The sequence below is a fragment of the Musa acuminata genome, chromosome BXJ2-8 (genome assembly GCF_036884655.1).
Source record: "Musa acuminata AAA Group cultivar baxijiao chromosome BXJ2-8, Cavendish_Baxijiao_AAA, whole genome shotgun sequence".
In the NCBI taxonomy this organism is placed as follows: domain Eukaryota; kingdom Viridiplantae; phylum Streptophyta; class Magnoliopsida; order Zingiberales; family Musaceae; genus Musa; species Musa acuminata.
The window spans coordinates 48,032,283-48,045,761 of NC_088345.1; the positions used below are offsets into that span (position 1 = coordinate 48,032,283).

General features: G+C 40.1%; 2 protein-coding genes across 3 annotated transcripts; one reads left to right on the plus strand and one right to left on the minus strand.

Annotated features, from left to right (window-relative positions):
- Positions 1-3,835: 3,835 nt before the first annotated feature.
- On the plus strand, positions 3,836-7,168 carry LOC135619846 (uncharacterized). 2 transcript variants are annotated; one of them, XM_065122247.1, is made up of 3 exons: positions 3,836-5,519; positions 5,625-6,616; positions 6,697-7,168. In XM_065122247.1, exons 1-3 carry the CDS (start codon positions 4,355-4,357, stop codon positions 7,051-7,053), a joined length of 2,514 nt encoding a protein of 837 aa, XP_064978319.1. In that variant the 5' UTR covers positions 3,836-4,354; the 3' UTR covers positions 7,054-7,168. The 2 variants fall into 2 exon arrangements, with proteins under 2 accessions (XP_064978319.1, XP_064978318.1); XM_065122246.1 differs by having other exon boundaries at positions 3,837-5,519; positions 5,598-6,616.
- Positions 7,169-11,379: 4,211 nt separating this feature from the next.
- Positions 11,380-13,479, minus strand: LOC135618300 (bidirectional sugar transporter SWEET4-like). Its single transcript, XM_065119179.1, has 5 exons — positions 13,384-13,479; positions 13,241-13,277; positions 12,786-13,164; positions 12,541-12,660; positions 11,380-11,783 (listed from the first exon to the last, which is right to left on the minus strand). The coding sequence occupies exons 1-5, from the start codon at positions 13,427-13,429 to the stop codon at positions 11,607-11,609; spliced, it is 759 nt and encodes a 252-aa protein (XP_064975251.1). The 5' UTR covers positions 13,430-13,479; the 3' UTR covers positions 11,380-11,606.

A 13,479-nucleotide genomic window follows, 5' to 3' on the forward strand; every position in this document is an offset into this window, starting at 1 on the left:
GTTCGGTTCCAATCAACCCTGCTTGTTAATAACATTATAGGGTAATTGAGGATGAATTAAATGAAAAAGAATTAAATATCAAATCATATACTTTCTAGTAAGTAAATAAACATATTGGGCTTTGTGGGTTATTGGATTGGGTCATGACATCAATCATCTCAAATAGTAATTTTATTCTCCGTAAAAACGAAAGTGGTGATAGTGACGGGAGACAGAGAACTACAGCAATCGATCTGATCCCAATAGTTCCAACCCTCCATAAGCCCTAACAGTGGCCGACTGCACCGGTCTCTTTTGTATGTAATGCCCACATGAGCTTTGTCGGCAGTAATGGGGGCCGACCTCCGTTGCTTCCGTCGGAAGACAGTGGTGTTTGACCCGCCATTGCTGTTCCGCATTCTGCAGCTGCAGAGCTCGAGCGTTGCTGCCATTGAGAAACACTTTGTCCATTGCTTCTCTTGTTTTTGGCGATTAATCTTAGCCTATCGTGTACTCGTCTTTTGCCGTAGCGTTGGCCTTGTGGGTTCTTCTTATTCCTCGTTTCCTTTCTGCAGATGCTTTCAGCTTTCTTGTCCCCTCCTTTCTCTCTTTCTTTTTTCTTTTTTAAGGTGAAGTAGATTTATAGACGAATTTTGGAAGAAAAAAAAATATCATCTTTTTTATTTTTTTATGAGAAACACCTCTTATAAAATTTTTTTTTCTAATATCCCCTTTTATCTCATTTTTTAATCTATAAACCGACTGAGTTAGTTCAGTTATAATATTTTTTATTTATTTTCATAATACTAAAAAATAGTAGTATAAAATATGTTATCATAGTGTTTTATTAATATTATTAAAATAAAATTATTATATTATAATAATTTTATATTATGTTATTTTTTAGTATTAATGAAAATACTATAATCTAATGTAAAAACAAACTAATTATATATTACATCATATAATTAGTTACTTTATATATAATTAAAATATTAAGATCTTTATATATAATTAAAATAATAATTTTATAAAATTAAAATTTTAAAGTAATGAGATTAAATATTTTAATTTTATAGATATATGGATCTCAATGTAATTTTTAAAAATATAATGATTTAAAAATAACTAATTAAAAAATAATATTTAATTAGCTCAGTAAAAACACTATTAAGTTGCATTGCTGTTCTGCAATTAGCACACGCAATGCTCTCCAAAGCTTTAAGTAACGAAGCCATGTGAAGACTGCACGTACGTGTGTTTTATATGTAGACGACCCGCAAACAAAGCTGGTTGGTGGTCGACCACAATCCGCCATTAAAGAAGCTGGTCGTTGGAACTCGAGCATGCACCAAACTTGCCGCAATAAGTTTACTGCGACTTACTCTCACGAGACCAGTGGAAGAGCAGTAGCATCGAAACACTTCAATGTGTTGGTGCCGTGTCCCTGATGCCTCCTTTTGCAGCTGCAACCTCTCTACTTGCTCTCTCTCCTTGTCTTCCTTTTTGCTCTCTAGTTCAAGAAATGTCACCTGCATTAAGTCATCTTTCCTTGACTCAAGCAACACAGACAAGAAACCCCACCCCTCTCTCTCTCTCTCTCTCTCTCCCTATTGTGTCTTTTGCTAGTTTGAACAACTGTGGCAAGCGGGAACGACGAGAAAGTGTCTTGCTTAAGCTAAATTTCCATTGTTTTGTTGCCATCTAGAATGAAAAGAAGGTGGATTAATGCTCGCAATCAAGAGCTCTACTTTCCACCAAAGCAAGAGATAAACAAATCTCAGAACATGTATCATCTACATGCTGAGTTCTCAAGTACATTATTCTTATATCGAAAAGAGAGAGCCTTTTCTTCTAGCTCGAGAGGCTATCAACCCTAGAAAGACCCGTTCCTTGAATCCTGAGGGCATAGATGCGAGGAATCCATCGAATGGGATGCGTAATTGGCTGTGTCTGAGGCAAGCAATCTCCTTGGGACCAAAGTGATGAAGAAAAGGCTAAGCATATCGTAGTAGTGTATACAGCCAAAGTACATCTGTTGTCCACATGATTGACGTCTCTTTCATGATTGCATTGTTAGAAGAAGCTACACCTTGTTATCAACTTTTTAGAGGCTTTTGATAACTATTGTTCTTTATCCAATCAAAAAAGATAATATTCACATGCTTTTTACATATATATATATATATATATATATCCATATTTATTGTTACAAGCCTTTCATAAGATAAATTTGAAAGCTAAAAAGGTCTATTGTCAGTCTCAACAATGCTAATAACTCTGAGCTCAATTACTAATTGCAAAGTACAGTAAAATGGAGTCCTAATTTCATGATTGATGTAAAAGTCCTCTTAAACAAATAATAAAAAAATTAACCTAAGGGTATTTAATTAATCTTTTATTATATTATAAAACTGATTCAATATATAATAAAAAAAATTATACTAAGTGTATTGAGTAGTCTTTCATTATATTATAAAATCGGATCGATTCATGCTCGTTGTTATCCAAAAATCGTCTAGATCAATTTTTTAATGAATTCGATCCAATAATTGAATCGGGTCCGTCGATGATATTATTATTATTTTTTCCGTTTAACCATCCAATTCAATCTAAATTCGATAACTATTCATAATTCAATGTTTATCTATAATATTGAATTACAGCCATTACAATCTAATTTACACATCAATCAAATCTGTTGACCTTAATTCTAGAAGGAGTCTGCACTAAGCTTCATGATTATAAATGGACTGATCACCAAAAAGGTGAGCGAGAGCAATCCTTCCATGTGGCCATTCTCTTTTTCCTTGCCACAACAGCTTAGGCTGTTCCCTTAGCCGAAGAGAGAAGGAATGGTACATCATTAGGTGAGGTGCATGGTCTCCATTCTGATAGCAGTTGTAAGGTCTCTGGGGATCTGGATGTAGTACTTTTCTTGGTCATCTCCCTCCTTTACAGGTCTCCATTTCTGGGTTTGCTTGGGGCTGTGATGAGGAGGAATGTGGTGTAAAAAACACCTATGGGTCTGATTCTATAATGAGATTAGATAAGAGGAAGAAGTAATCCTCCATTAAAATAGGCAATGGAGTTGGACTTTTGGCAGGCTGGGGAGACATGAACAGTGACTACATGTAATACAGTATTATTTTTTATGAACTTGTGACTTTGAGTACTTTGTGACAATTATTGCCTTTAAATGTCACCATTCATGCCATCAGATATGGCTACTTTCTTTGGCTTCCTGCTGCATAATCAGTGCAATTAACTGAGCTTTTGCAAAGAACTTGTTTTCTCATTCCATAGCAGCTGACTGCTGCTCATGAAGCTTGATCCCTAAATCTATTGTGATCATGATATCAATAAGCATGGTCTCATCATTCCGTTTATCGACTACAAAATCGAAGCTTATCTTGAATAATTGACTAACTTAAAAGTTAAGTTTTCTCATGATATAATTTTATCGATGACTCGTTCGATTCTATGATAAGTTATAGACTAAGATTTGATTGGATCAGCTTTGTCCAACACAAGGAACAATCATATTCAACTTGTGAAGATATTATTCATGCAATTTTTTTACAAAATAAGGCTTATAGTCTACTATGTGATGATTTAATGCCGGCATTATGGAAAGGAAGCCTATTTTTCACTGAATACAAGAAAAGTATATGGCGGAAGACAAAGTCTTGTCACTGACACCTGAAACATCCAAGACAGCAGATGAACAATCAGAGACCTTTGACAGAGTCCAAAAGATCATATTCTTCAAAGATTAGAGCCACATGTTCAATGACTTCTTGTGCCACAGCTAAACATGAACAACTTGCTACAGAAGACAACCCCGTCCATCTTTTCCACCTTTAGCTTTCCGCTGTAGATTGAACCCCACCACCTCATGGAGAAGGGCAAAGTAGCCACAGAAATGGTTCATTACAGCAGAGACCAGTCTTCTTACAGATGAAGCTGAGTCGCCATTACAGCAGAGGAAATGATGGGGAGGAGATGGGAAGGAAGTGGGCAGTGGGTTGGTCCTTTTCACTGAAAGCCAGGGAATCGTTTCTGCAGCTTTGTGGCTTCTTTTCTCTGGCAGATGGAATCTCCAATCTCACATTGTTTGCACCCCATACGCTGCCATGATTCCTGGGTAACGTTGATGCGCCCACCATTTCCCTATCTTTTCTCTCAATCATACCAACAAAGCTGATGGCTGCCACCGCAAGTTCCTTCGGTTGTGCTTGTCAGCTACGACATGATCACCTCTCGTCCCACGTCCCCTTAAAGTCAGCTGCTTGTTCTTAGGATGCGAAGATGCTGTAGCTTCTAATCGTTTCCGATCGAAGAATCTGTGTTTGTTTGGAGGAAATTTGGAAGAATGGCAGGCGAGGAGGAACTGTTAGCTTCCTATCCCATGTATTTTGGAGTTTCTTGCGCTTTCGTTGCTATCGATCTTATGTCGAGGAGGAGATGTCTCGATGTGGAGAGCAGCCGGCGTTCTCGCTTAGGGGAAATGATGCTCAAGGGGAGTGCTCAGCTGCTGGGTTTGCTTGTGGAGAGAGCTCAAAGCAGGGGAGGGGCTCGGGAGATGAAGCTAAAGAAAGCTGAATTGGAGCTCGATGAGCTGAAGCGGAGAAGAACCGAGGACGCCAAGGCCAATGAGAAAGTCGTCGCCATCTTCGCTGCCCATGAACAGAGATGGATTGCGGAAAGGAAGAGTCTGAGGCTTCAGATCCAAGCTCTGGTCAAGGAGCTGCAGATCATGAAGTCAAAGCACGAAGACGCCATTTCGAATTTGGAGAAGAGGCTCGAGGAGGATGAGCGAGTGATGCTACTCAAGGACGAGGCCTTGGAGCAGGAGCAGAAGAAGAGGAAGGAGATGGAAGAAAAGCTACAACTGGCGGAAGAGGTGGCCGAGGCGGTGACGGAGAGGGCAAAGCAGGAGGCGCAGGATCACTCTGCAGAGCTCTGGAAGCACAAGACGGCGTTCGTGGAGCTCGTCTCGAGTCAACGACAAATGGAAGCCGAGATGGGCCGTGCCCTCCGGCAAGCGGAGGCATCGAAGCAGGAGCTTGAGGAGGTACTCGAACGGAAGCAAGAAGTTGCTGCCATGGTCGACAGGCTATCGCGGGAGATGGTAAAGATGCAGAAGGATTCGGAGCAAAAGGATAAGATCTTATCCGCAATGCTGAGGAAATCCAAGCTTGACGCAGCAGAGAAGCAGCGGCTTCTGAAGGAGGTGAAGATGTCCAAGGCCAAGAAGAAGCAAGCCGAGCTGGAGATGGAGAGGTGGAGGAACATGTGGGAATCAAAGCACAAGAAGAGCTCGAGGGACCTCCATTCCGTGGATGTGGGATCTTCCCAGATTCGAAGACTAGAATTGCCGCTGGAAACCAGTGGGCATAACCCCAAGAACCTCCTCCTTGATTGCTTTGCAGCTGAAGGCAAGAAAGAACAAGACTCTTCCACAACAATTGAGGATGACAACGGCACAGCTGCTGGATGCTATGATCACTACTCCAGCGATGAAGCCGATGAGCCTGGTAAGGTTGCATTAAGCTTTCTAGATACAGATATTAACTTACGGGAAGAACATGATCTTTAAGCTGATAATTTACTAGGCATGGATGACTTGCAACGATTGCAAGATTGGATCCGCAGGGAAACCGAGAAATATGCAACCATCCTTGAGCAGAAGCACTACGCAGAGATCGATGCATTCGCAGAACAGATGAGGCAGAAGGACGAGAAGCTCGAAGCTTTTCGCTGGCGGGTGCTGAGCATGGAGCTTGAGACGAAGCAGCTTAAATCCCACATTGAAGGGCTCGATGGTAACTTATTCCACTTGAGGGAGGAAAACATCAGATTGGAAGCCATGTTGCTGGATAAGGAACGGGAGATCAAGTCACTGAAGGAGGAAGTCAACTTCCATGTCCGAAATGTCGAGCGGAACAGCTCGAGCTTTCTTCCATGTCCTGAGGCTTGTCTATCTCAGTCTCTTTGGCCAGAAGTCAAGATCACAAACAAGAGACCAACAGAGAAGGCGGAGAAGGATGATCAAAATGATACAGAGGACACGACAGTGATGCAGTCGGGATCACGTAGTGAGAGAGAAGTTTTGCTCGAAGAAAGCGGATCCATCGATGTTGATGATACAGATTCAGCTGAGTCACCATCACCAACCAGTAATCTTCAGGACCGTATCGATAGAACAGTGAGTCTCTCTGAAGACCAGGCAAACAACATCTCGGTGACCTCCAGTTCTGCGAACAGAGAGATCGAAGAGGAGGAGGTGAACTTGGCGCGGGGCAATGCTCAAGAATCAAATGGCCTCCGAAAAGGCTGTGCTGAAACTGCAGGTGTGATGAAGAACACTTCATGGAAGATGGACATCCAAGCTCTTGCTATCTCCTACAAGATCAAAAGGCTAAAACAGCAGCTAGTTGTGCTCGAAAAGTTGGTTGGTTCACAAGCAAACAAAGATGATGCATCAAGCACACCTGACGGATCTAATGACGAGAAGAGGGATGAGCACAGGCAGCAGCTCAAGGGGCTCCTGCTACTGAAATCTCTACTCCACAAGCAACTGAAGAGATATCAGTCTCTGGAAGAGAAGACCGACGACCTGTGCAGGAGAATGGTAAGCATCTGCCGATTTTTTGTGCACTAAGACATTCTACATCAACTCATTCCCCTGATGTTGTTCTCTTACTATCCCAGCACGAGAACTATCGATCGGGAAGCAGAAGAGAGTCGCAGAATGGCAGGACAAATGAACAAACGGTGACACTGCGGCGATTCCTCGAAGAGACATTTCAGCTGCAGAGGTACATGGTGGCAACAGGACAGAAGCTGATGGAGATGCAGACGAGGATCGCATCTACATTCTCCGGTGCTGTCATGCTTGACGAGTCGGTAAAGTTCAACATGGGGCAGTTTTCAGACATCGTTAGAACTCTTTTCCGGGAGATACAGAGAGGTCTGGAGGTGCGAATAGCTCGAGTTATTGGAGACCTCGAAGGAACACTAGCTTGTGATGGAATTCTTCACGGGTGGAGCTGTGGACATGTGGTATGATAGATGATCCCCAGAAATGCAAATGTAATCTCTTCCCCGCTTGCATGCTTGATGTAAGAAAAAGGATCTTAGAAACAGTTTGATGCTTACATGTTTGCAGCCATTGCCCAACCAATCTGTCTTCCGTTTCCCAGATGCTTGCTGATGGCTTAGTCTTCTTCTCCAAAGAGATGGGTAAATCTAGTGACTTTAGATTTTTCGAAATATAAATTATGGAAATAACATAAATAATTTTGGATAATTTACTAAAAAAATCTCGAATAATGAGAGATTATGCCCAATATTTGGTTTTTCTCTTTCCTCCTCATCCACTCTTCTCTTCCTCCCCTTCTTCTTTTCCTCCATCTTCTCTTCATCAAAGTCTACTTAGATCACTCATTATACTTACTCTCATTCAAAAAATATATTTAAAATATATTAATATATAAAAGTTTCCTAAATTTATAATAAAACTACAAAACTCAAGTTATCATAAAAAAGTATATATATATATATATATATATATATATATATATATATATATATATATATATCCTAAATTATTCAAAAAATCATCATGATCGAATTATACTCGATCGTAGATTCGATACAAAAATATTTTATTTTAAAAATTAATCATCCTAATTCATAAAAAAAATAATAAATAATAAATGTATATTGTTTTTAAAAAGTTTGAATGGGTTTGCTAAAAATTCAAAGAGTAGGTTCACCCTAAAAATAACATATTTTAAAAAATTAATTATCATAAATTTATATACAAATAAAAAATGATATTAAATATATTATTATCTTATCCTAGTAGTTTTGGGGAAGCTTTGATAGATTCGATAAAAAATTTAAAGAGTTATACTTGAAAAAATTATATATAAATATATTTTTGGATGCCATCCAAAAGAAAATTATATCACCTGTTGAAATTGCCTTAAGATTAGTGCAATCGATATCAAGGGACGCGATGCTAGAATTACTCGTTCGGAAACGCAATCACGCTATCGAGACTTGATTCTTCCAGTTGGGCCCAAAGGGGACCCAAATTGTACCAATCTGTCACCAATCGCTAAGTAGGTGAGGCCGTGGTGCACCAAAAGTAGGTACATAAATATATACAAGGATTGGCATTGCTTTAAGATGGGTGCGATTGAGAGATCAAGGGACGTCTATATCCTCCGAACTAATTCTTCGTCCCGGCGTCCCTCGCGCGATCCCGTTTCTTGGAGATCCAAACAACACCCACCGTCTCAGGCGAACGCGAAGGTAAAAGGATGGAGACCTTGGGGTTAGGGTTTCGATCGACGCCCGAGAAGGATGCCGAGGAGCATGGGGAAGGGAGGGAAGAACGAGACCGATGACGAGAAGCGCTGCGAGCTACGTGCATCGACGGCACCAAGTGGCACTGCCACATCCGCGGCAAGATTCAACATGGTTTGACATATCCAGTGGTTTGTTATACCCACATTGAGGTATTTTGCCTTAGAAAACGTGTAAAGCTTCAATATGCTTAATCATGATCTGCAGAGAACCATGCAATAGGCAAATAGGAATGTTGCTTTGTTGAAATAATGGATTACTGAATCCGAGCAGTTTGTAGGGCTATTCGGTATTATTTCCAGCTGACTATGGAAAATATGAACAAAAGCGCTGTCAGTAGACCAAATCTATCAATGTCAATTTGCTGTTATAAGAAAATAAGAAGATTAACGAACTCCACATAATCCATTACAGTTTGACCTAATTGTCTATTTCCAGTGTAACCATCAGAAAGATAGACTGCCATTACAGCGTTAAAGAGAAGATGAAAGAAACTGATATAATTAAAGGGAAATAAACTAGGAGGAAATCAGTGACGACTAAAACATGTCTTCATTAGGTCAATTTTCACTAGTTAAACCTCATCATTTAATCCTGTGTTCCCCCTTATAACCTGATTTCCAATTGGAAATTGAAATTTTAATCTGCGAATATTAACTCAATATATTTTATAAAAGAGGGCCTTTGTTCTTTGAAAAAATTGTAGATCGTTAAATTATATACGGAAGAGTTGCAAAAATAAGCTCCTTTGGGACCATCCGGGTAAGTTGCAAAACTGGGATGCTTTATTGAATAAATCACTCTTAAGCTTCCTCCCTAATTGAGGAGCAAACACTTACTTGAAGAATAGAAAAAGTTAAATTTCTACTCATGGATATGGAAGGATCAGTCCTACGGAAAAACTACTGCAAGAGGTGCATTTACTTTATTAAGATCAATGAATAATGAACTTACTCAGAGTTGGTAAGGGTGGCATTATCAGTGGAAACTTCCCATAATTCTTAGAATTTGATTTTCTGTTGAAATCTTCTACATAAATGACTCTCTACTGCTGATAGACTTTTAAAATTCCATTTGCATATTCAGCCTACATGTCCTTTCTGTCAAAATGTTTCTGAATTCATTGAACATCTTTTTTTAATGTTCCTTTTCTGCTAAATTTTGGGATTGGTGGCAAGATAACTTGCAGTTTACCTTTGAATATAAACATGCATGGGTTCAGGGTGACTTGTTGAAGGAAGTGTCTAATATTGGAATGGGAAAATTCATTCAGGCAGCCATTGAAAACTGACTCTCATTAATTTGGAAAATACATAATAATGCCCTGTATAATAGTTTAAAACCTTCCACTAGGTGAGCTGGGGCTTAGGCTCTGGCTCACACTAGCTACTATCTCAGAACAACAATGTTTGAAGAAATGATGCTAAGCAATACTCTTTGGCTTAAATGGCGAAAACCACATGTAAATTTAATACTGATATATCTACTTCTTTTCAGGATGGAGGGGCTGGATTCATTTTAAGATATCATAGAGGCAGTTGCAGTGCAGCAGGACTTATGTATATTCATAACAAATCAACTTTGCAATGTGAAACAATAGCTGTGAAGTTGGGGCTCCAGTTCACCATCAACAAAGGTCTCACTAAGCTTCAGACTGAAATGGACTCAATTACATTAGCAAATTTGCTGACCCTTATAAGCATCCATCATGGCTTGTAAATCATATCATTACATCATTTCAGATATTAAACACCTTTTTTTATGACTCAATTCCTCTACTATCTTGCATTCTTTTAGAGAATGTAATCAGACAGCAAATTGGGCTGCTAGGACAGCTAGAACTGATAAAATTGAGGATTTTTCCCCCACCCCCAAGATTTATATGTTACTCTGTAAAATGACTTAAACAAGTCCTTTGGTAGAGCTGTGAAATCTTAATAGATTTACATTTTGGAAGAAAAAAAATTTCTGCACTAGGCAAACATGACTGATTGACTTCATTAAAGGCTCAAGATGACTCACTTAAATCCAAATAGACCCAGGTTGCATCAAAATCATGCAATGTTACTGTTAATGACTATGTTTATTGGTGGATATTAGTTTTGATGTGATGTATAGTACTTTAGGAACCATCTAGTATTGTATACAAATTAGTCCATTAGTAGCACCTCTGTCAGGAGATAGCAGCATCTCTTTTGAGCAAACATCAAATTTGGAATGTTTGAACAGCATGTATAACTAGAAGTTGGCAGGATGTTGATGATGTACAATGTAGAAATGATATGAACTTGATGATTTACGGTAAAAGTCAAGTGACTGCATACAATCGGTTTCCTGAAACTTTCTTCAACATTGAATTTTACTTTTTTGCATTCTTTTTTACGCCTTCAATTTGATTTTCCGTAGCATTTCAATGATCTGAAAAATTGTACTATGATGATCAGATCAACAGTGTGCTCTGTGCTGGGGGAATGTTTGCTGATCATTCCCAGATGTGAGGTGTTACCTCCGCAGATTATTCTGTGACAAAGTGTGATGGTTATTGCTTCACCTTACGCGCTGGTAACAACATCTAACTCTATTAGGTTTTGTGTCCTGTTCTCATTTGAACTGAAGGGTATCATACTTTTTGTTCAATTTCTCACTTTATCATAAGTTTCTTATATTTATATGCTTTGTTCAAAGATAAAGCTGTTCTAGAATTCATCAAGTTCCACATCAAAAGATTATGTTGACATGTGCTTCTCTAGAAGGTTTTCACCACGACGCTTTCCATGGACTTATTCCCCTGCATCTTTTCTTTGATCTCTGTCATGTGTCATCTACTTTAACCTTGTCCTGCTAACAGTTAGTAGGCTTGTATCAATATCCTAATCCTCCATCCATCAAAAACTGTCTTCTGTGCATTGCTCTCATATTTTTCGACCTAAACATTTGAAGATTTAGGAGATGAACTGTTTGCTTGCTCTCACTGTGAAAACTTAATTATTTGGCTGAGATTATTGTACAGTGCTTAGATGAATATTTTTCAACACTCGTGTCTTTCAGCAAAACACTATAAAGCTTAGAATACAGTAGTAAAGCACTAATTCTCAGACTTGACCAAACACTGTAGAGCTTCATGGCCACAGTTTATGACGTGGAAAAATCACTGGAAAATAACACCAGACCTCCTCTCATAATACTTGTAGTGTCTGCTCGTGCTTTATTCGTCTTAATCTAATGGTTTTCATTGGTCTAATTCTCTAACTTCCATTTCTGCTCCCGGCTTCCAGGTCCTCTTTGAGGCTCCCATTTGGCTTCGCCAGTCCCATCTCTATCTTCATCTTCCGTTCTTTGATCTGCTGTTTAGTCGATGCATGGTACATCATGTGCAATACCAGCTGGGCCACTGCAAATGCCACTCCCAGGCCATTTGGAATCTGGAGATTAAGCAGCAGTTCTTAGGCACAAAGAATATTTGATGTTTTACATCAAAACATTGCCTACAGATGGTATGGAGATGTCCCTTTGCGTGCTGATGATATGCAGGTGTAGCTTTGGTAGGAGGGAGAATCATTTAAGTTGATATCAGGAGATAGTGAGATGATTAAAAATGAGAGATAGAAGAAATATTTAAAACATTCTAAATATTTTTTTATAAAAAAAATCTGTATAGTTGACTCCAAATGATTGAAATCTTATGGTTTTGTTGTTATATCAAAAGCATGACCTATGTATATGCAAGTATAGGTCGGTATATGTTACATGCAATCTTACCTAAGAAAAGAGAGTGAGATGGTGACGTATCTATCTAATTGGCATTATATCTATCTACTAAAGGACCCGAATCCAAATCGAAATAAACCATACAGAAATAGACGCAAACGCAGTTCTTTAAATCCCGTATCGATTTAATTAAACTATCAATATATTCTCCAGGTGAAAGAATATATACTTTACGTGACTCGTGATGGCCCACACGGTTCTTTCCAATCACGATAAGACATAGAAAGCGGAATAAATGGATGTGGAAACCGTCGCTGTTATCTGAACAGAGACATACTGGTCCGCATCCTCCGTTTTCTTCTTTTGGTTCACACATTGTACAGTACTTCGTTTCAGTCTTTCATGTTCCAAGAAAAGTGAAGAGATGAATTTATGGATAGTGAGAAGAAGGAGAGAGAGATGAGGACTTACAGTGATAAAGAGGTCGAAACGGATGAGAGCGTATGTAGTCCAACACACACCATTGAGGAAGGAAGCAAGCGACAGGGAGAGAGGCATGAACTCCACGCTCTTCGTCTTGATCACCTGTTGCTGCACCCACTCAAAACACATGAATGATTCAGTCTTTGACTTGGTAGAGTGGCTGCCCTACGAGGCATCCGAGAGGAGAGGCATGCAACTGCAGGTGGTGACATTGCACGAGAAGCCAAGCCTACCATGACGGACAAGGGCGCAGCGTACATCACGGTCCCAAAAACGACACACAGCACTCCAACGATCAACGAGCGCCGCTGGTATCCGTGGACGAGCGTAAGGTCGACGGCAGCCACTGCACCCACGAGAAGGATCTCCGCCAGCAGCACCGAGAACACGCGCAGCTTCCGGGCTCCGTCGGAGCACCGCAGGAAGATGAGGACGTAGACGAGCTCGATGACGAGGCCGGAGCCGTTGATGGTGAGGATTAAGGTGCTGTGTGGGTGCACCATGGGCAGGCCGTACAGTATCCAAAACAAGCAGTTGAGGAGGGTGGCGAGGTAGGGGGTGGCGTGGAACTGCTCCACGCTCCCACTTCTCCATATCCTGTGAAACGTTGGGCTGACAACAATAGATGGAGTCAAGTAAATTAGCAGTCACAGGAATCAGCTTACGAGACTACCATTTGCATGCTTACGCTGGCGACAAGAACAGCACCAGAGCGGTTCCATTTCCTGCATCCAAAGAGCAAAACAACATCACCATTTGACTCGGTCTCGCCGACCCACACATCTTTAAGCTTACTCTCATACAAACACACAGTGGATGAAGTCCACCAACCTATGATCCCAACAACTGTGCGAAAGGTATCCGCTGAAACCACCATCTTCGGCAGAAGAGCACTTCGCAGAACCCTTGCCTTGGCCTCTTGTATAT